An 18654-nucleotide genomic window follows, 5' to 3' on the forward strand; every position below is an offset into this window, starting at 1 on the left:
TGAAAATTATCTGATGTGATTAAAACCTATTAGCACTCCAGGAACAGGGTTGGAGAGCCCTGGTGTAAACCTACAGGAGGGTATCTCTCCAGGAACAGGGTTGGAGAGCCCCGGTGTAAACCTACAGGAGGGTATCTCTCCAGGAACAGGGTTGGAGAGCCCTGGTGTAAACCTACAGGAGGGTATCTCTCCTGGAACAGGGTTGGAAAGCCCTGGTTTAAACCTACAGGAGGGTATCTCTCCAGGAACAGGGTTGGAAAGCCCTGGTTTAAACCTACAGGAGGGTATCTCTCCAGGAACAGGGTTGGAGAACCCTGGTTTAAACCTACACAAGGGTATCTCCAGGAACAGGGTTGGAGTGAAAAATATTTTAAACATGCCATTATACAAGTAAGCAAAACAGTACACATTTACAATTTGGTTTAGTTTGCTTAATGGTATAGAATATAAATACAGCCTCCTGATTTTCAGCTCTTAAGTTTTAACCGCTAGTCATATCTAGAACAAAAAATAGAAGAGGTTTTCCAATCTGAGATCTTTTGTATCTCGATGGTAAAACCTCTTCTCTTTCTAGCTAAGTTGAGATAGCAAAAAAAAATTACATTTGATTTCCCTTCACTGTAACAGTATTATATTAGACAGAAATACACAATATGGGTTTCAGTGGCTTGCAGGAAAATGTAGCTAGGCACCGTATCGTCCTCTGTCCTCTTGGTGCCGGCACCGGCTGTAGCTGAGCTTCTAATGTTAGCTTAATCCAACTCTTTGTTTTGGTTGGTTGTATGGTTGAATGTCATTATGTAGCTAATATATGCTTCATCGTAACATTTGTGTGGATGAGAGGAATCACTTAAAGCCATTGCGTCTGGTCAGTTCTTTCAGTTTAACCCAAACGGATTGTTGTTAGTGTCCTCCTCCTTTAAAAAATAAATAAAAACTCTGGCCTTGGGGGAAGGACGGGCGCCAGAGCTCGAACCACCGCCCAACACAAGTTGTAGTCTTCCAGAGACAGGAAACAAATGTGTCTGCTTGAATATTTAGCAATGAATCCCGTCGATAGGAATCGCTGAAATGCATCCAATGACTCTAATCGAACAGAGACAGACAGCCTAAACCCACAACAATATGTGGTGCGATCAGTATAACAGAGCCTTTGCAAAATGCCACAAAGCAGGATTACATTTATTTTTAGATCTGCCCCATCAATACACCGGCATGTATTTAACTAGACAAGTCAGGTAAGAACAAATTCTTATTTACAATGACGGCCTACCGGGGGAACAGTGGGTTAACTTCCTTGTTCAGGGGCAGAATGACAGATTTTTTACCTTGTCAGCTTGGGGATTCAATCTAGCAACTTTTCGGTTCCTGGCCCAACGTTCTAACCACTAGGCTACCTGCCACCTCTACGTTCTAACCACTAGGCTACCTGCCACCTCTACGTTCTAACCACTAGGCTACCTGCCACCTCTACGTTCTAACCACTAGGCTACCTGCCACCTCTACGTTCTAACCACTAGGCTACCTGCCACCTCTACGTCCTAACCACTAGGCTGCCTGACACCCCATATACATCAGGAAGCCGTCATAGGGGGCATCAACCAGCGAAGCCCTGACCTGCCTTTCTCCTGGGCAATTATGTGTCAAATACAACTCAGTGTCCTAGAAATACCTCAGACATGATGAAAACAAGCCCAGAATCCCACAGGTTTAAAATTCCCCCTTTAAATGTTACATTATAAGGCCAGAGACAGCAGCAGCTCCATCTGCTGGCCGCTTCTGATACTGACACTACACCATGACAGTGTTGGAACTACTGACAGTAGACATACATTTTCACAAACGTTTTTGCCTGGGGTATGGATGCCTTGGATTCTTACACTGGGTTAAAACTAGCACACACACCAAACGCACGCACGCACGCACGAACACACACACACACACACACACACACACACACTCGAATGTGTGTGGAATGCCAGTTTTTCAATGGACCAACACACACAAAGCCCTTAATGCACGCCCACAGGGAAGATATCCCTGACATTCCCTGTACGTCTGGAACGCAGCTGTCTAAGGCACTGCATCTCAGTCCTAAAAGGTGTCACGACAGACACCCTGGTTCGAGTCCCATAGGCCGTCATTGTAAATAAGAATTTGTTCTTAATTAACTGACTTGTCTGGTTAAATAAAGGTGACAAAATAAATACGCCGGGGAGCAGCACAGACTACCATACATATACAGTATGTAAGGAATCTCCCACTATCATTACTGACACACACACACACACACCAGCCTGGAAATAAACATGGAATGTGGTGGTCAGGCTGATTAAATCACTGACCGTTGGTCCTCTACAATCAGAGTCACCTGACTGATGATTGGTCACTAAGAGAGAATCAACATCACGTTACGCCTGGCCTTAGTCATTACCACGCACGCACGCACGCACACACACACACACACACACACACACACACACACACACACACACACTCCTGTCTGTATTCTGTCTCTAAATGTTGTCTATCACTAGCAGTACCATATCACCAAGTAACATTCTGTAAATGTACTTGGAGAAACAAGTTGATTCTCACACGTTTTTAATTAAGGATCCGTTCATCTTTCCCTCGATCCTGGCTAGTCTCCCAGTCCCTGGTGCTGAAAAACATCCCAACAGCATGATGCTGCCACCACCATGCTTCACCGTAGGGATGGTATTGGCCAAGTGATGAGCGGTGCCTGGTTTCCTCCAGACGTGACACTTGGCATACAGGCCAAAGAGTTCAATCAAGAGTTTCATCAGACCAGAGACTCTTGTTTCTCATGGTCTGAGAGTCCTGTAGGTGGCAAACTCCAAGTGGGCTGTCATGTGCCTCTTATTGAGGGGCTTCCATCTGGCCACTTTACCATAAAGGCCTGATTGGTGGAGTGCTGCAGAGATGGTTGTGCTTCTGGAAGGTTCTCCCATCTCCACAGAGGAACTCTGGAGCTCTCTCAGAGTGACCATCGGGTTCTTGGTCGCCTCCCTGATCAAGGCCCTTCTCCACCGATGGCTCAGTTTGGCCGGGCGGCCAGCTCTAGGAAGACTCTTGGTGGTTCCTAACTTCTTTCATTTAAGAATAATCAGGAGTCAAAACAGGAGCAGTCAAACACCTGGTTAATCTCCTAACTGGTTGGATAGTGTGTGTGTGTGTGTGGTTGGTTGGATAGTGTGTGTGTGTGGGGTTGGATAGTGTGTGTGTGTGGGGTTGGATAGTGTGTGGTTGGATAGTGTGTGTGTGTGTGTGTGTGTGTGTGTGTGTGTGTGTGTGTGTGTGTGTGTGTGTGTGTGTGTGTGTGTGTGTGTGTGTGTGTGTGTGTGTGTGTGTGTGTGTGGTTGGTTGGATAGTGTGTGTGTGTGGGGTTGGATAGTGTGTGTGTGTGGGGTTGGATAGTGTGTGGTTGTATAGTGTGTGTGTGTGTGTGTGTGTGTGTGTGTGTGTGTGTGTGTGTGTGTGTGTGGTTGGTTGGATAGTGTGTGTGTGTGGGGTTGGATAGTGTGTGTGTGTGGGGTTGGATAGTGTGTGTGTGTGGGGTTGGATAGTGTGTGGTTGGATAGTGTGTGTGTGTGTGGTTGGATAGTGTGTGTGTGTGTGTGTGTGTGTGTGTGTGTGTGTGTATGTGTGTGTGTGTGTGTGTGTGGTTGGATAGTGTGTGTGTGTGTGTGTGTGTGTGTGTGTGTGTGTGTGTGTGTGTGTGGTTGGTTGGATAGTGTGTGTGTGTGGGGTTGGATAGTGTGTGTGTGTGTGGGGTTGGATAGTGTGTGTGTGTGTGTGTGTGTGTGTGTGTGTGTGTGTGTGTGTGGTTGGATAGTGTGTGTGTGTGTGTGTGGTTGGATAGTGTGTGTGTGTGTGGTTGGATAGTGTGTGTGTGTGTGTGTGTGTGTGTGTGTGTGTGTGTGTGTGTGTGTGTGTGTGTGTGTGTGTGTGTGTGTGTGTGTGTGTGTGTGTGTGTGTGTGTGGTTGGATAGTGTGTGTGTGTGTGTGTGTGTGGTTGGATAGTGTGTGTGTGTGTGTGTGTGCGTGTGTGTGGTTGGATAGTGTGTGTATGTGTGGTTGGATAGCTGTGCAGAGCTCTACGAGCCTTTCTTAACGCAAATACAGCAATGAGTTTCTCTCTTCGTTTCATACAAACTCTGAGAAATAACGACAAGCGCCCACAATGTGACGACATGTGCTGACCAAACATCCACAGCATGACCAGGGTTGCCATGTTTGCAATTTTTTCACACAAAATTGGTCAACATTGAAAATGATGTCCTGTGTGAAAATGTATTGGCGGGTTTTGGGGCTACTTTTAAATTGCACCGTTCCCGACCACTGTATTTCTCTTTTCAAAAATAAAAAAATATATTTTACTATAACCTGCTGCTGCTGACTATCAGGCAGTGAGCAGGATGTGAGTGAGATAATTAATGAAGGGTGGGGAGGGGGTGTATGGGTTGAGAGAGTAGCAGAGGCAGCTGTGTCAAGGAGTAGTTTACCATTTGTAGGCTATTTATATTGGTCGTTATGGAGACACACTTTTTCCTTATAACATTAACACTCTAGAACTAATAGGCAACAGAACGCACTAGAACTAATAGGCAACATAACAGGCTAAAACTAATAGGCAACATAACAGACTAGAACTAATAGGCAACAGAACGCACTAGAACTAATAGGCAACAGAACGCACTAGAACTAATAGGCAACATAACAGGCTAGAACTAACAGGCAACATAACAGACTAGAACTAATAGGCAACATAACAGGCTAGAACTAACAGGCAACATAACAGACTAGAACTAATAGGCAACAGAACGCACTAGAACTAATAGGCAACAGAACGCACTAGAACTAATAGGCAACAGAACGCACTAGAACTAATAGGCAACATAACAGGCTAGAACTAATAGGCAACAGAACGCACTAGAACTAATAGGCAACAGAACGCACTAGAACTAATAGGCAACAGAACGCACTAGAACTAATAGGCAACAGAACATACTAGAACTGATAACGTCAACATAACGCACTAGAACTAATAGGCAACAGAACGTACTAGAACTGATAACGTCAACAGAACGCACTAGAACTAATAGGCAACAGAACGCACTAGAACTAATAGGCAACAGAACGCACTAGAACTAATAGGCAACAGAACGCACTAGAACTAATAGGCAACAGAACGTACTAGAACTGATAACGTCAACATAACGCACTAGAACTAATAGGCAACAGAACGTACTAGAACTGATAACGTCAACATAACGCACTAGAACTAATAGGCAACAGAACGTACTAGAACTGATAACGTCAACAGAACGCACTAGAACTAATAGGCAACAGAACGCACTAGAACTAATAGGCAACAGAACGCACTAGAACTAATAGACAACAGAACGCACTAGAACTAATAGGCAACAGAACGCACTAGAACTAATAGGCAACAGAACGCACTAGAACTAATAGGCAACAGAATGCACTAGAACTAATAGGCAACAGAACGCACTAGAACTAATAGGCAACAGAACGCACTAGAACTAATAGGCAACAGAACGCACTAGAACTAATAGGCAACAGAACGCACTAGAACTAATAGGCAACAGAACGTACTAGAACTGATAACGTCAACATAACGCACTAGAACTAATAGGCAACAGAACGTACTAGAACTGATAACGTCAACAGAACGCACTAGAACTAATAGGCAACAGAACGCACTAGAACTAATAGGCAACAGAACGCACTAGAACTAATAGGCAACAGAACGTACTAGAACTGATAACGTCAACATAACGCGCTAGAACTAATAAAGGCAACATAATGCTAGAATTAATAACCGCAGCTGCAACATCAAGAGCATACTGACTGGTTGCATCACTGCCTGGTACAGCAACTGCTCGGCTGGACCGTAATGCTTCAGGAAACAGTATTTCAGGAAACAGTGCTTTTGACAGTTTAAAAGTTAGTCACCTAGCAAGGCATTGTTGTCATTTTATAACAGGTATCAGCAGAAATAATATCAGCAAAAATAAGGGATAACTATCTCTCATAGTAGTAGATGTGTTTCTCTGTCAAACAATGCCCCCTTGTACACAGCTAATAGCTAGCTAGCTAAAGTTAGCCAAAGCAAGCTAGCTAACTACTGATGCAACCCTAAGTAGCAGTACATATGAAGATGAAACATGATCAGACCTACTGTTTCATACTGTCAAAATTATTGGAAAATACAAGTATATAGGTTAGAACTATTGCTGTTAAAAAATACAATTAAAAAATGTCATTCTGAAATGGAATAAACTGATTGAAGCAAGATGCTTTTTTTGAGGTAAACACACACACACACACACACACACACACACACACACACACACACACACAGTTCTGGGTTGCTCAGATGTTCTGATCCAGTTTGGCACCACATATCTATGAGCCAGGGTTCTCAATTCTGGCATACTTAAAAAAATTTAAAAAACACAAGTACAGGGTTGCACTGTCAAAAACTGAGCCCAGAATAGACATGCTTATTGAAGCTTCAACCAGCCACACACCTCTCATTAGGGCTTTGTGTTCGTTTTTCTGTTCTACATCTGTGTGATGTGATCAATCAGTTTATTCCAGTTCAGAATTAAAATGATTTATTATATTTTAACAGCAACGGTTCCAACCTAGACAGTGTTTATAATGGGGGGAAAAAATAAACATGAATAGCTATATATATTGAATTTAATTGTTATTTGTCTTTATTGCATTCGTTTTAGGCTGGCATAAGGGCAATGAAATGCACCGATATTTACGTACAGTTGCATGCTTTCATGAGCTTGGGTCCCAGGAAAACACATAATTTCTCATTTGGGTCCCAGGCTGAAAAAGTTGAAGAACCCCTTGCTCTAGACCTCTGGAGATCTACTGGGAATGCAGGCAGGCTTGAGGCGTCACATTCAGCCCTGTTACACCTCTTTTACATTAACATCATAAGGGTTGGCTAATGTCCTCAAAATTCCCTGTATTTCCCGAAATTCCAGTTAGAATACTCCCAGAATCAGGAGGGAATAAGCAAGAAATCCTTGATTTCTGGAGAAAAAAAAACTGGGAATTTTGGGAAAAGTTTACGTAATTTTGCAACCCTACAAACTCAATGATGTCGACCGTCTCGATACTGTAGTGACTGACAGCTGAAAGTTTGTTTTGGAAGAGGAGCGATCGTAATGCTAATGCTAATGCTAATGCCTGCTACTATACAACACACACAACTCTAACACCCTTTCTCTCTTTCTCCGTTTCACTTCTTCTCTGTCACTCTCTTTCTGGGCTGCTACACCTTATTCCTCACAAATGAAAGAACAGAGAGGAGATTAAAGAAAGATGAGGAGAAAAGTGAGGAAGGGGAAACAGCAGAGTTTAGCTGGCAGCATCTCTTTCTCTTTCTCCCTATGCCCCCCCCTCTCTCTCTCTCTCTCTCTCCTTTTGTGTCTGTCAAATCATCAAAGATGATTCTTACCTTTCAAGCAGAGCATACTGGCATCCTTCTCAGCAGGAGAGAGTGTGAGTCTATCTTAACTATCCCCAACAAAGAACACGTCTTCACTCACTGCACAGGTTTAAACACTGACACACTCCCTCCACTCTCTCAAAACACTCCCACTCTCTCTCTCGAAACACTCCCACTCTCTCTCTCTCGAAACACTCCCACTCTCTCTCAAAACACTTCCACTCTCTCTCTCGAAAACACTCCCACTCTCTCTCAAAACACTCCCTCTCTCTCTCTCGAAACACTCCCACTTTCTCTCTCGAAACACTCCCACTCTCTCTCAAAACACTCCCTCTCTCTCTCTCGAAACACTCCCACTCTCTCTCAAAACACTCCCACTCTCTCGTAACACTCCCTCTCTCTCTCTCTCAAAACACTCCCTCCACTCTCTCTCTCTCAAAACACTCCAACTCTATCTCGAAATAGTCCCACTCTCTCAAAACACACTCCCACACTCTCCAACTTTGTCTCTTTCTTCCTCACTCTCTCCCACTCCCACTCCCACTCATACTCCCTCTCTCTCTCTCTGTTGTTCTTTAATCTTAACTCCCCTCTAAAGCTCTAGGGGCTAGATTCGCTCTAGCCGACACCCACGTAGTGGTTGTTTTAGTGGATGTGGAAATGCCTTAGAGCTGTCAAATCCACAAGCAGCTCCCGGCATTATGCCTAAAGCGGATATTGGTTGCACGGAGTCCCATTAGACCCCTAAGGTTGATGTCCGCGTCTCTCTCCCCCCCCCCCCCCCCCCCCACACTGAAATCGAAATGACATAATACAAAAATCCCCATAGAAAACCATTCTGTTTTAAAGCTAGGAATATCTGTTTGTTCGTTTATTTGCATTGGATTCGTCTCAATCCAATCTGCCGATGTCGCACTTCCGCATCTGTGGTGAAAGGTGACCGAGCTAGAGCGGTGTGTATCAGACCAGGAGACGTCCCATCTGTGGTGAAAGGTGACCGAGCTAGAGCGGTGTGTATCAGACCAGGAGACGTCCCATCTGTGGTGAAAGGTGACCGAGCTAGAGCGGTGTTTATCAGACCAGGAGACGTCCCATCTGTGGTGAAAGGTGACCGAGCTAGAGCGGTGTGTATCAGACCATGAGACATCTGTGGTGAAAGGTGACTGAGCTAAAGTGGTGTGTATCAGACCAAGAGATGTCCCATCTGTGGTGAAAGGTGACCGAGCTAAAGTGGTGTGTATCAGACCAAGAGATGTCCCATCTGTGGTGAAAGGTGACCGAGCTAAAGTGGTGTGTATCAGACCAAGAGATGTCCCATCTGTGGTGAAAGGTGACCGAGCTAGAGCGGTGTGTATCAGATCATGAGACGTCCCTAACATCACTCTTCAACACTAAGTCGTCTGTAGCGTCCGCACGGTGATGGCCTACAAGCTATTATGACCCCCTCTATGAAGTGATGAGACTCTCCTGAACATGTCAGTTGTTTCCCTCTAGGAGACACTCACAGGCCTCACGAGACTGAAGGGTCTGAAGATGAGACTCTCCTGAACACGTTTCCCTCTAGCACACTCACAGGCCTCACGAGACTGAAGGGTCTGAAGTGGTTAGACTCTTATGGGTTAAGAGAAACCCCAGCCTTTTCTACAAATTCGAACACTGGAATGTGAGATGTAATCTACACCTCGATTAGGCTGATACAAATCTTCAATTTTTCCTTTAATATTTTTCAATATGAGTGTCATTTCTATATAACGTAAACTTTCCCATTGTGAACTTGTAACGCTTGGCTTCGTGACAATGACCACATGAGCAGCCACACCTAACTCAGTTAGACCTCCAACACCGCCAAAAACACCAGCTATGTGGGTGTCAGTTATCACAGCTTTACGCTTGATATGATTGAATCTTAGCCCTACACACACACACACACACACACACACACACACACACACACACACACACACACACACACACACACACACACACACACACATATATATATATAAACCATGAGTCTAGAAAATAAGTTACCACTGGGGGAAAATCTAATATTTGTATAAATAATAAGAAGAAGCCATCATATCACAACCGGGAGTACACACAGGTTGGCTACACCTGGGGTGTATTCATTAGTACACACTGTAGCAAACCGTTTTGCAATGGAGTGAATATGTGTGTTTGCTATTGTACAAGTTCAGGTTAGTCCTTCCCCCTTTCTTCCTTTTGGTTCTGTTTGATTCCGTTGGGTTCCGTTTGATTCCGTTTAGTTCCGTTTGGTTCCGTTTGGTTCCGTTTGATTCCGTTTGCTTCCGTTTGATTCTGTTTGCTTCCATTTGATTCCATTTGGTTCCGTTTGATTCCGTTTGATTCCATTTGGTTCCGTTTGATTCCATTTGGTTCCGTTTGATTCCATTTGGTTCCGTTTGATTCCGTTTGGTTCCGTTTGATTCCATTTGGTTCCATTTGATTCCATTTGGTTCCGTTTGATTCCGTTTGGTTCCGTTTGATTTCATTTGGTTCTGTTTGATTCCGTTTGGTTCCTAGTGAATACACACCTGGAGCCTCATTTCTCAATCAATTTGTAGGCACAAATCTGCATACGTGGGATCATTTCCACCAGTGTGAGATTTATCAATATGAACGTTTACGCATGAGCATATTTAACGCACAGCCATGACCATGCTTACGCACAGTGCCAAGTGGTTGAATAAGGAAACTGTTTGCCAAGTGTAGCGCTGTGAATAAGGAAAATATATGTTGAAAATGTGTGAAATTGTGAGAGTAATGATTTAATCGTTTAAAAAAAATACAAAATATTTCATTGTTTTTCCATTGTGAATTAATGCCACTTTTTTGGCAACATAGTGATATATTCTTACATACTGTACAATAAGGAATTCAACTACAAAATACTTGTCTTCTCCCATTTTTTTTTAACCATTTGTCACGTTCTGACCTTAGTTCCTTTATTATCTCTTTGTGTTAATTTGGTCAGGGCGTGAGTTGGGGTGGGTTGTCTATGTTCTTTTTTCTATGTTGTATTTCTGTGTTTGGCCTGGTGTGGTTCTCAATCAGAGGCAGCTGTCGATCGTTGTCTCTGATTGAGAATCATACTCAAGTAGCCTTTTCCCACCTGTGTTTTGTGGGTGATTCTTTTCTGTTTAGTGTTTTCTGTGTCTTCACCAGACAGAACTGTTTAGTGGTTTCTGTGTCTTCACCAGACAGAACTGTTTAGTGGTTTCTGTGTCTTCACCAGACAGAACTGTTTAGTGGTTTCTGTGTCTTCACCAGACAGAACTGTTTAGTGGTTTCTGTGTCTTCACCAGACAGAACTGTTTAGTGTTTTCTGTGTCTTCACCAGACAGAACTGTTTAGTGGTTTCTGTGTCTTCACCAGACAGAACTGTTTAGTGGTTTCTGTGTCTTCACCAGACAGAACTGTTTAGTGGTTTCTGTGTCTTCACCAGACAGAACTGTTTAGTGGTTTCTGTGTCTTCACCAGACAGAACTGTTTAGTGTTTTCTGTGTCTTCACCAGACAGAACTGTTTAGTGGTTTCTGTGTCTTCACCAGACAGAACTGTTTAGTGGTTTCTGTGTCTTCACCAGACAGAACTGTTTAGTGGTTTCTGTGTCTTCACCAGACAGAACTGTTTAGTGGTTTCTGTGTCTTCACCAGACAGAACTGTTTAGTGGTTTCTGTGTCTTCACCAGACAGAACTGTTTAGTGGTTTCTGTGTCTTCACCAGACAGAACTGTTTAGTGTTTTCTGTGTCTTCACCAGACAGAACTGTTTAGTGTTTTCTGTGTCTTCACCAGACAGAACTGTTTAGTGTTTTCTGTGTCTTCACCAGACAGAACTGTTTAGTGGTTTCTGTGTCTTCACCAGACAGAACTGTTTAGTGGTTTCTGTGTCTTCACCAGACAGAACTGTTTAGTGTTTTCTGTGTCTTCACCAGACAGAACTGTTTAGTGTTTTCTGTGTCTTCACCAGACAGAACTGTTTAGTGTTTTCTGTGTCTTCACCAGACAGAACTGTTTAGTGTTTTCTGTGTCTTCACCAGACAGAACTGTTTAGTGGTTTCTGTGTCTTCACCAGACAGAACTGTTTAGTGGTTTCTGTGTCTTCACCAGACAGAACTGTTGTGTTTTCTGTGTCTTCACCAGACAGAACTGTTGTGTTTTCTGTGTCTTCACCAGACAGAACTGTTGTGTTTTCTGTGTCTTCACCAGACAGAACTGTTTAGTGTTTTCTGTGTCTTCACCAGACAGAACTGTTTAGTGGTTTCTGTGTCTTCACCAGACAGAACTGTTTAGTGTTTTCTGTGTCTTCACCAGACAGAACTGTTTAGTGTTTTCTGTGTCTTCACCAGACAGAACTGTTTAGTGTTTTCTGTGTCTTCACCAGACAGAACTGTTTAGTGTTTTCTGTGTCTTCACCAGACAGAACTGTTTAGTGGTTTCTGTGTCTTCACCAGACAGAACTGTTTAGTGTTTTCTGTGTCTTCACCAGACAGAACTGTTTAGTGGTTTCTGTGTCTTCACCAGACAGAACTGTTTAGTGTTTTCTGTGTCTTCACCAGACAGAACTGTTTAGTTTTTCGTTTCGTTCTTTCACTTTGTTATTTTTCTATTTTCGTGTTCAGTGTCTTTTCATTAAAAATGACGAACACTTACCACGCTGCACATTGGTCCGATCTGTCATACTCCTCGTCGGAGGAAGACAAATATCGTTACACCATTTCCCCCATCAACAAGGTGTAAAAACAACAACAATAAGATATGGTAAGATACAAAACAAAAATGTGAAGAACATAAATCAATCAACTCTAATTTGTAACACCCTGATCTGTTTCACCTGTCCGTGTGCTTGTCTCCACCCCCCTCCAGGTGTCGCCCATCTTCCCCATTATCCCCTTCCCCATTATCCCTGGGTATCTATACCTGTGTTTTCTGTCTCTCTTTCAGCTTGGGGGATTTCGTCTTCATCTGAAGATTATGTATCATGCTCTGGGTTGTATTCTTCACCATCTTCTTCTTCAGATTCCTCCCCCTCTTCTAAATCATTGTTCTCTTGTTCCTCCTGGACATCTGATAAAATCAGATCTACGACCTGTAGACATGCAGTCATGGCTTCAGTAAAGAGAGAACTGGGGGGGTGGACTGTCATCTGCAGCACCTTTATAGCCTCTGACTGCATTCCCCATTAGTAAACAATGCTTTCAAGAAATGTTTATTTTGTCTGAAATTGTTTTTATTTTGTCTGAAATTGTGTTTATTTTGTCTGTGAACTTGAGTCGTGTGTGGGGTCGTGTGTGGGGTCGTGGAGGGGAGATGCTGCACATGCACAAGTTGTAGTTTTGTCTGAATTCAATCAGTAGCATCTCAATTAGGGGGTCATTTTTGACCCTTAGGACAACACCAGGGTTAAGTAAAAATACTCTAAAGTACTACTTAATTTGTTTTTTTGGTAACTGTACTGTACTATTTATATTTTTGACAACTTTTAGTTTTAATTGCTACTCCGATACATTGACACCCAAAAGTACTCGTTACATTTTGAATGCTTAGCAGGACAGGAAAATGGTCTAATTCACACCCCTATCAAGAGAACATCCCTGGTCATCTCTACTGCCTCTGATCTGGCAGACTCACTAAACAGAGAACATCCCTGGTCATCCCTACTGCCTCTGATCTGGAGGACTCACTAAACAGAGAACATCCCTGGTCATCTCTACTGCCTCTGATCTGGAAGACTCACTAAACAGAGAACATCCCTGGTCATCCCTACTGCCTCTGATCTGGAGGACTCACTAAACAGAGAACATCCCTGGTCATCCCTACTGCCTCTGATCTGGAGGACTCACTAAACAGAGAACATACCTGGTCATCCCTACTGCCTCTGATCTGGAGGACTCACTAAACAGAGAACATCCCTGGTCATCCCTACTGCCTCTGATCTGGAGGACTCACTAAACAGAGAACATCCCTGGTCATCTCTACTGCCTCTGATCTGGAAGACTCACTAAACAGAGAACATCCCTGGTCATCCCTACTGCCTCTGATCTGGAGGACTCACTAAACAGAGAACATCCCTGGTCATCCCTACTGCCTCTGATCTGGAGGACTCACTAAACAGAGAACATACCTGGTCATCCCTACTGCCTCTGATCTGGAGGACTCACTAAACAGAGAACATCCCTGGTCATCCCTACTGCCTCTGATCTGGAGGACTCACTAAACAGAGAACATCCCTGGTCATCCCTACTGCCTCTGATCTGGAGGACTCACTAAACAGAGAACATCCCTGGTCATCCCTACTGCCTCTGATCTGGAGGACTCACTAAACAGAGAACATCCCTGGTCGTCCCTACTGCCTCTGATCTGGAGGACTCACTAAACAGAGAACATCCCTGGTCATCCCTACTGCCTCTGATCTGGAGGACTCACTAAACACAAATGCTTCGTTTGTAAATTATATCTGAGTGTTGGAGTGTGACCCTGGCTATCTGTAAATTATATCTGAGTGTTGGAGTGTGACCCTTGCTATCCAGAAATACAAATTTAAAAAGGGTTGTCATCTGGTTTCCTTAATATAAGGAATTTTAAATGATTCATACTTTCACTTTTGATACTGGAGTATATTTTAGCAATTACATTTACTTTTGATACTTAAGTATATTTAGAACCAAATACTTGTAGACTTTTACTTTTACTCTTACTGCTGGGTGACTCACTTTTACTTGAGTCCTTTTCTATGAAGGTATCTTTACTTTTACTACAGTTTGACAATTGTGTACTTTTTCCACCTCTGCATACATTTTCTCTGTTCTAAGCAAGTAGTTCCCTTATTCCACCACTTGCCACTGTGCATACGCATGGTCACGGCTGTGCATACGCATGGTCACGGCTGTGCATACGCATGGTCACGGCCCAGGGCCCGCCAGGTATAGGGAACTCTGGCCCAGGGCCCGTCAGGTATGAGGAACTCAGGCCCAGGGCCCGTCAGGTATGAGGAACTCAAGCCCATGGCCCGTCAGGTATGAGGAACTCAGGGCCAGGGCCCGTCAGGTATGAGGAACTCAGGCCCATGGCCCGTCAGGTATGAGGAACTCTGGACCATTGCCCGTCAGGTATAGGGAACTCTGGACCATTGCCCATCGTGTATTGGGAACTCAGACCTATGGCCCGTCAGGTATGGGGAACTCTGGCCCAGGGCCCGTCAGGTGTGAGGAACTCTGGCCCAGTGCCCATCGTGTATGGGGAACTCTGGCCCAGTGCCCATTGTGTATGACCCTCTCCCCCTTTTCTGAAACCCCACACCTTAGTACAGTAATTATTGACTTGACCCTTATAACAAATCAAATTGTTATAATGGAACTTTTACAATATGAATGTACAGTGCCTTCGGAAAAATATTCAGACCCCTTGACTTTTTCCACATTTTGTTACGTTACAGTCTTAATCTAAAATGGATCAAATAGATTTTTGTTCTCAGCAACCTACGCACAAAACCCCATAATGACATCACAATACTCCATAATGACATCACAATACTCCATAATGACATCACAATACCCCACATTGACGTCACAATACCCCATAATGACATCACAATACCCCACATTGACAAAGTGAAAACAGGTTCCACCGTTGACAGTTCATGTCAGAGCAAAAACCAAGCCATGAGGTCGAAATAATTTGCCGTAGTGTTCCGAGACAGGATTGTGTCAAGGCACAGATCTGGAGAATGATAACAAAAATGTATATATTAATATATTTTAAGTAATTTTAATTTAAATGGTTTTGTGCAGACAACAGAACCCATCATATCACAACCTGGAGTACAAACAAACAGTTTGGCTACAAACCAGACAAGTTCAGGTTAATCCCCTGTTTCTGCCATTTATTTCAGTTTGTTATTCTAGAGGAAAGGAGGTGCATGTTAGCATTAGCTTGTTCAAGTAGTACAGACGTGGCGTAGTAGAGGGGAGAATGAGAGGGGAGGGGAGATGGAGAGAGAGAAAAATATAATAATATGTTAATTATCCACCACCAGAGGGCGCACTTCGCCCATTCAATCCTGCACAGACCGACAGGTTCAGCTGTTAACAACAGAGTCGCTTTGATCAGAGGCGGTGCCGTTCACAGCCCAGTGGCATTGTAGCGCCGCCCATGACACCAGTTACAGTATCAAATACAGACCCGGACTGATTGGAACAGCCATCTCGGAAACACCCTTTAATTTGCGGTTCTTCTGTAAAACAGCATTTGACAGATTGACGCATAGAAAAGAAACGACATAACACAGCCTATTAAATAGACATGAAGATTCATACATGCTTATAACAAGTAGGCTAATAGACCTACTAGGACTCTCCTACCTGTTAGCCTAGCCTACCTGCTTGTTAGCATATCTGTTGGCCTAGCCTACCTGCTTGTTAGCCTACCTGTTAGCCTGGCCTACCTGCTTGTTAGCATACCTGTTGGCCTAGCCTACCTGTTAGCCTTGCATACCTGTTGGCCTAGCCTACGTGCTTGTTAGCATACCTGTTGGCCTAGCCTACCTGCTTGTTAGCATACCTGTTGGCCTAGCCTTAGCCTACTTGCTTGTTAGCCCTAGTCTACTTGCTTGTTAGCCCTAGCCTACCTGCTTGTTAGCATACCTGTTGGCCTAGCCTACCTGTTAGCCTTGCATACCTGTTGGCCTAGCCTACCTGCTTGTTAGCATACCTGTTGGCCTAGCCTACCTGCTTGTTAGCATATCTGTTGGCCTAGCCTACCTGCTTGTTAGCCTACCTGTTAGCTTGGCCTACCTGCTTGTTAGCATACCTGTTGGCCTAGCTTACCTGTTAGCCTTGCATACCTGTTGGCCTAGCCTACGTGCTTGTTAGCATACCTGTTGGCCTTGCCTACCTGCTTGTTAGCATACCTGTTGGCCTAGCCTTAGCCTACTTGCTTGTTAGCCCTAGTCTACTTGCTTGTTAGCCCTAGCCTACCTGCTTGTTAGCATACCTGTTGGCCTAGCCTACCTGTTAGCCTTGCATACCTGTTGGCCTAGCCTACCTGCTTGTTAGCATACCTGTTGGCCTAGCCTACCTGCTTGTCAGCATACCTGCTTGGTAGCCTACCTGTTGGCCTTTTCTACCTGCATGTTGTCCAAGTCTACCTGCTTATTAGCCTAGCCTGCCTGTTAGCCTACCTGCTTGTTAGCCTAGCCTGCCTGTTAGCCTAGTCTACCTGCTTGTTAGCCTTGTCTACCTGCTTGTTAGCCTAGTCTACCTGCCTGTTGGCCTAGCCTACCTGCATGTTGGCCAAGTCTACCTGCTTGTTAGCCTAGCCAACAGCCTACCTGTTGGCCTAACCTACTTGCATGTTGGCCAAGTCTACCTACCTGCTAGCCTAGCCTACCTGTTAGCTCAGACTGTGACCGGATGGAGAATATCCACACATGGTCTTTAGTTCATAGTTCATATCATTAGTTTATTGCATTTGAAAGGTCTCACCAGAACCCATGATTATTGCCTATAATTACCTTATAATATTGACTATCACTCAGTCAATATTAATTACCTCTCTTAACAAGGTCACAAATAATTTGCAGTTGACATTTGCATCAATTAATTTTGGCTAATATTTCCCCTTTTGCTTGTTGACATAGTTTCCATCTCTCACTAAGAAGTTGAGAGTTCCTGATCTGTGAATGGTTGTCTTTACTCGGTGTATTTACTCAGTCAAACCTATGACCGAGCAGCTAAAGGAAAATAAACACAATTGTCTGTCCGACTGTTGCCACGTTCATGTGCTATTCGAAAATACAAAACTAGGAAATGTCCGACTTGTTAATAGGTTGAACGCGCGGCACGTGTATATGTACAACAGGTTAGCAAGTCGGACATTTCCGAGTTTCGTAGTTTCCGACGAGTACTTGAACGCGGCACGTATCCACACCCCTGTTACTTGTTCTACATTTCTGCTTGGAGGAAGTGGCCCCTTTCCTCACCCTGTCGCTCTTTACCGCGGGGATACAAAATTACTAACAAACTATTCTGTCAGGTGAAAATTAGGCAAATGTCGTCCTAGAAAATTGAGAAATCGTCTCTGCAGAATAGCACGTACGTTGTAACAACATAGTTGTAAGAAGATACGCCAGAGTGGATCGTTTTGAGCTGGAGTAGCCTCGTCTGCTTTGTTTACATTGGGATTGTTTTGATGCGGGGTGTTTTCACCGGGACGTTTTTGAGTGGAAAACGACTGTAAATCCTGCAACGATGGCAATGCAGGTAGGAGAGTTTCTTCAGCATGTCATGGTGCGCTTTATCGAATGGTAGACAACGCTAATTTAGCTTTTTTTTTGTTGTCATACAGCATATGCGCTATTAGGGGGGTTTAATTGAAGTGTAGTTTAGACTTCAGAGTAATAACTTGTATGACTAAAAGAGAACATGTTTATAAACTGAACCAATGTCATACAAGATATGGATTGATGCCATGTGCAGAGACAGATTAAACAATACGTATGTATGTATGTATGTATGTATGTATGTATGTATATGTATGTATGCATGTATGTATGTATGTATGTACAGTATGTATGTACAGTATGTATGTACAGTATGTATGTATGTACAGTATGTATGTACAGTATGTATGTACAGTATGTATGTACAGTATGTATGTATGTATGTATGTACAGTATGTATGTATGTACAGTATGTATGTATGTACAGTATGTATGTATGTACAGTATGTATGTATGTATGTATGTACAGTATGTATGTATGTACAGTATGTATGTATGTATGTATGTACAGTATGTATGGATGTATGTATGTATGTATGTACAGTATGTATGTATGTATGTATGTACAGTATGTATGTATGTATGTATGTACAGTATGTATGTATGTATGTACAGTATGTATGTATGTATGTATGTATGTACAGTATGTATGTACAGTATGTATGTACAGTATGTGTGTATGTATGTATGTACAGTATGTATGTATGTATGTATGTATGTATGTACAGTATGTATGTATGTATGTATGTATGTATGTATGTATGTATGTATGTACAGTATGTATGTATGTATGTACAGTATGTATGTATGTATGTATGTATGTACAGTATGTATG

The 18654-nt window shown here is 43.3% G+C and overlaps 2 protein-coding genes across 3 annotated transcripts in view; one reads left to right on the forward strand and one right to left on the reverse strand.

The window, feature by feature from the left end:
* LOC110504261 (uncharacterized) overlaps positions 1 to 7619 on the reverse strand; it is a 63757-nt gene extending 56138 nt beyond the window's left edge. Inside the window, exon 1 of the mRNA XM_090221341.1 lies at positions 7529 to 7619. Coding sequence (XP_090077467.1) covers positions 7529 to 7544 — 16 coding nt within the window. The 5' untranslated portion in view covers positions 7545 to 7619. The remainder of the gene's footprint in view (positions 1 to 7528) is intronic.
* Positions 7620 to 15670: 8051 nt separating this feature from the next.
* snx9a (sorting nexin 9a) overlaps positions 15671 to 18654 on the forward strand; it is a 35340-nt gene continuing 32356 nt past the window's right edge. Inside the window, exon 1 of one of the 2 annotated variants that reach the window (XM_036962283.2) lies at positions 15671 to 17799. In XM_036962283.2, coding sequence (XP_036818178.1) covers positions 17788 to 17799 — 12 coding nt within the window. In that variant the 5' untranslated portion in view covers positions 15671 to 17787. The remainder of the gene's footprint in view (positions 17800 to 18654) is intronic. The other variant, XM_090221344.1, reaches the window with a different exon arrangement.

Source organism: Oncorhynchus mykiss, chromosome 25 (genome assembly GCF_057628025.1).
Source record: "Oncorhynchus mykiss isolate SJ-2025 chromosome 25, ASM5762802v1, whole genome shotgun sequence".
NCBI classification, from domain to species: Eukaryota; Metazoa; Chordata; class Actinopteri; order Salmoniformes; family Salmonidae; genus Oncorhynchus; species Oncorhynchus mykiss.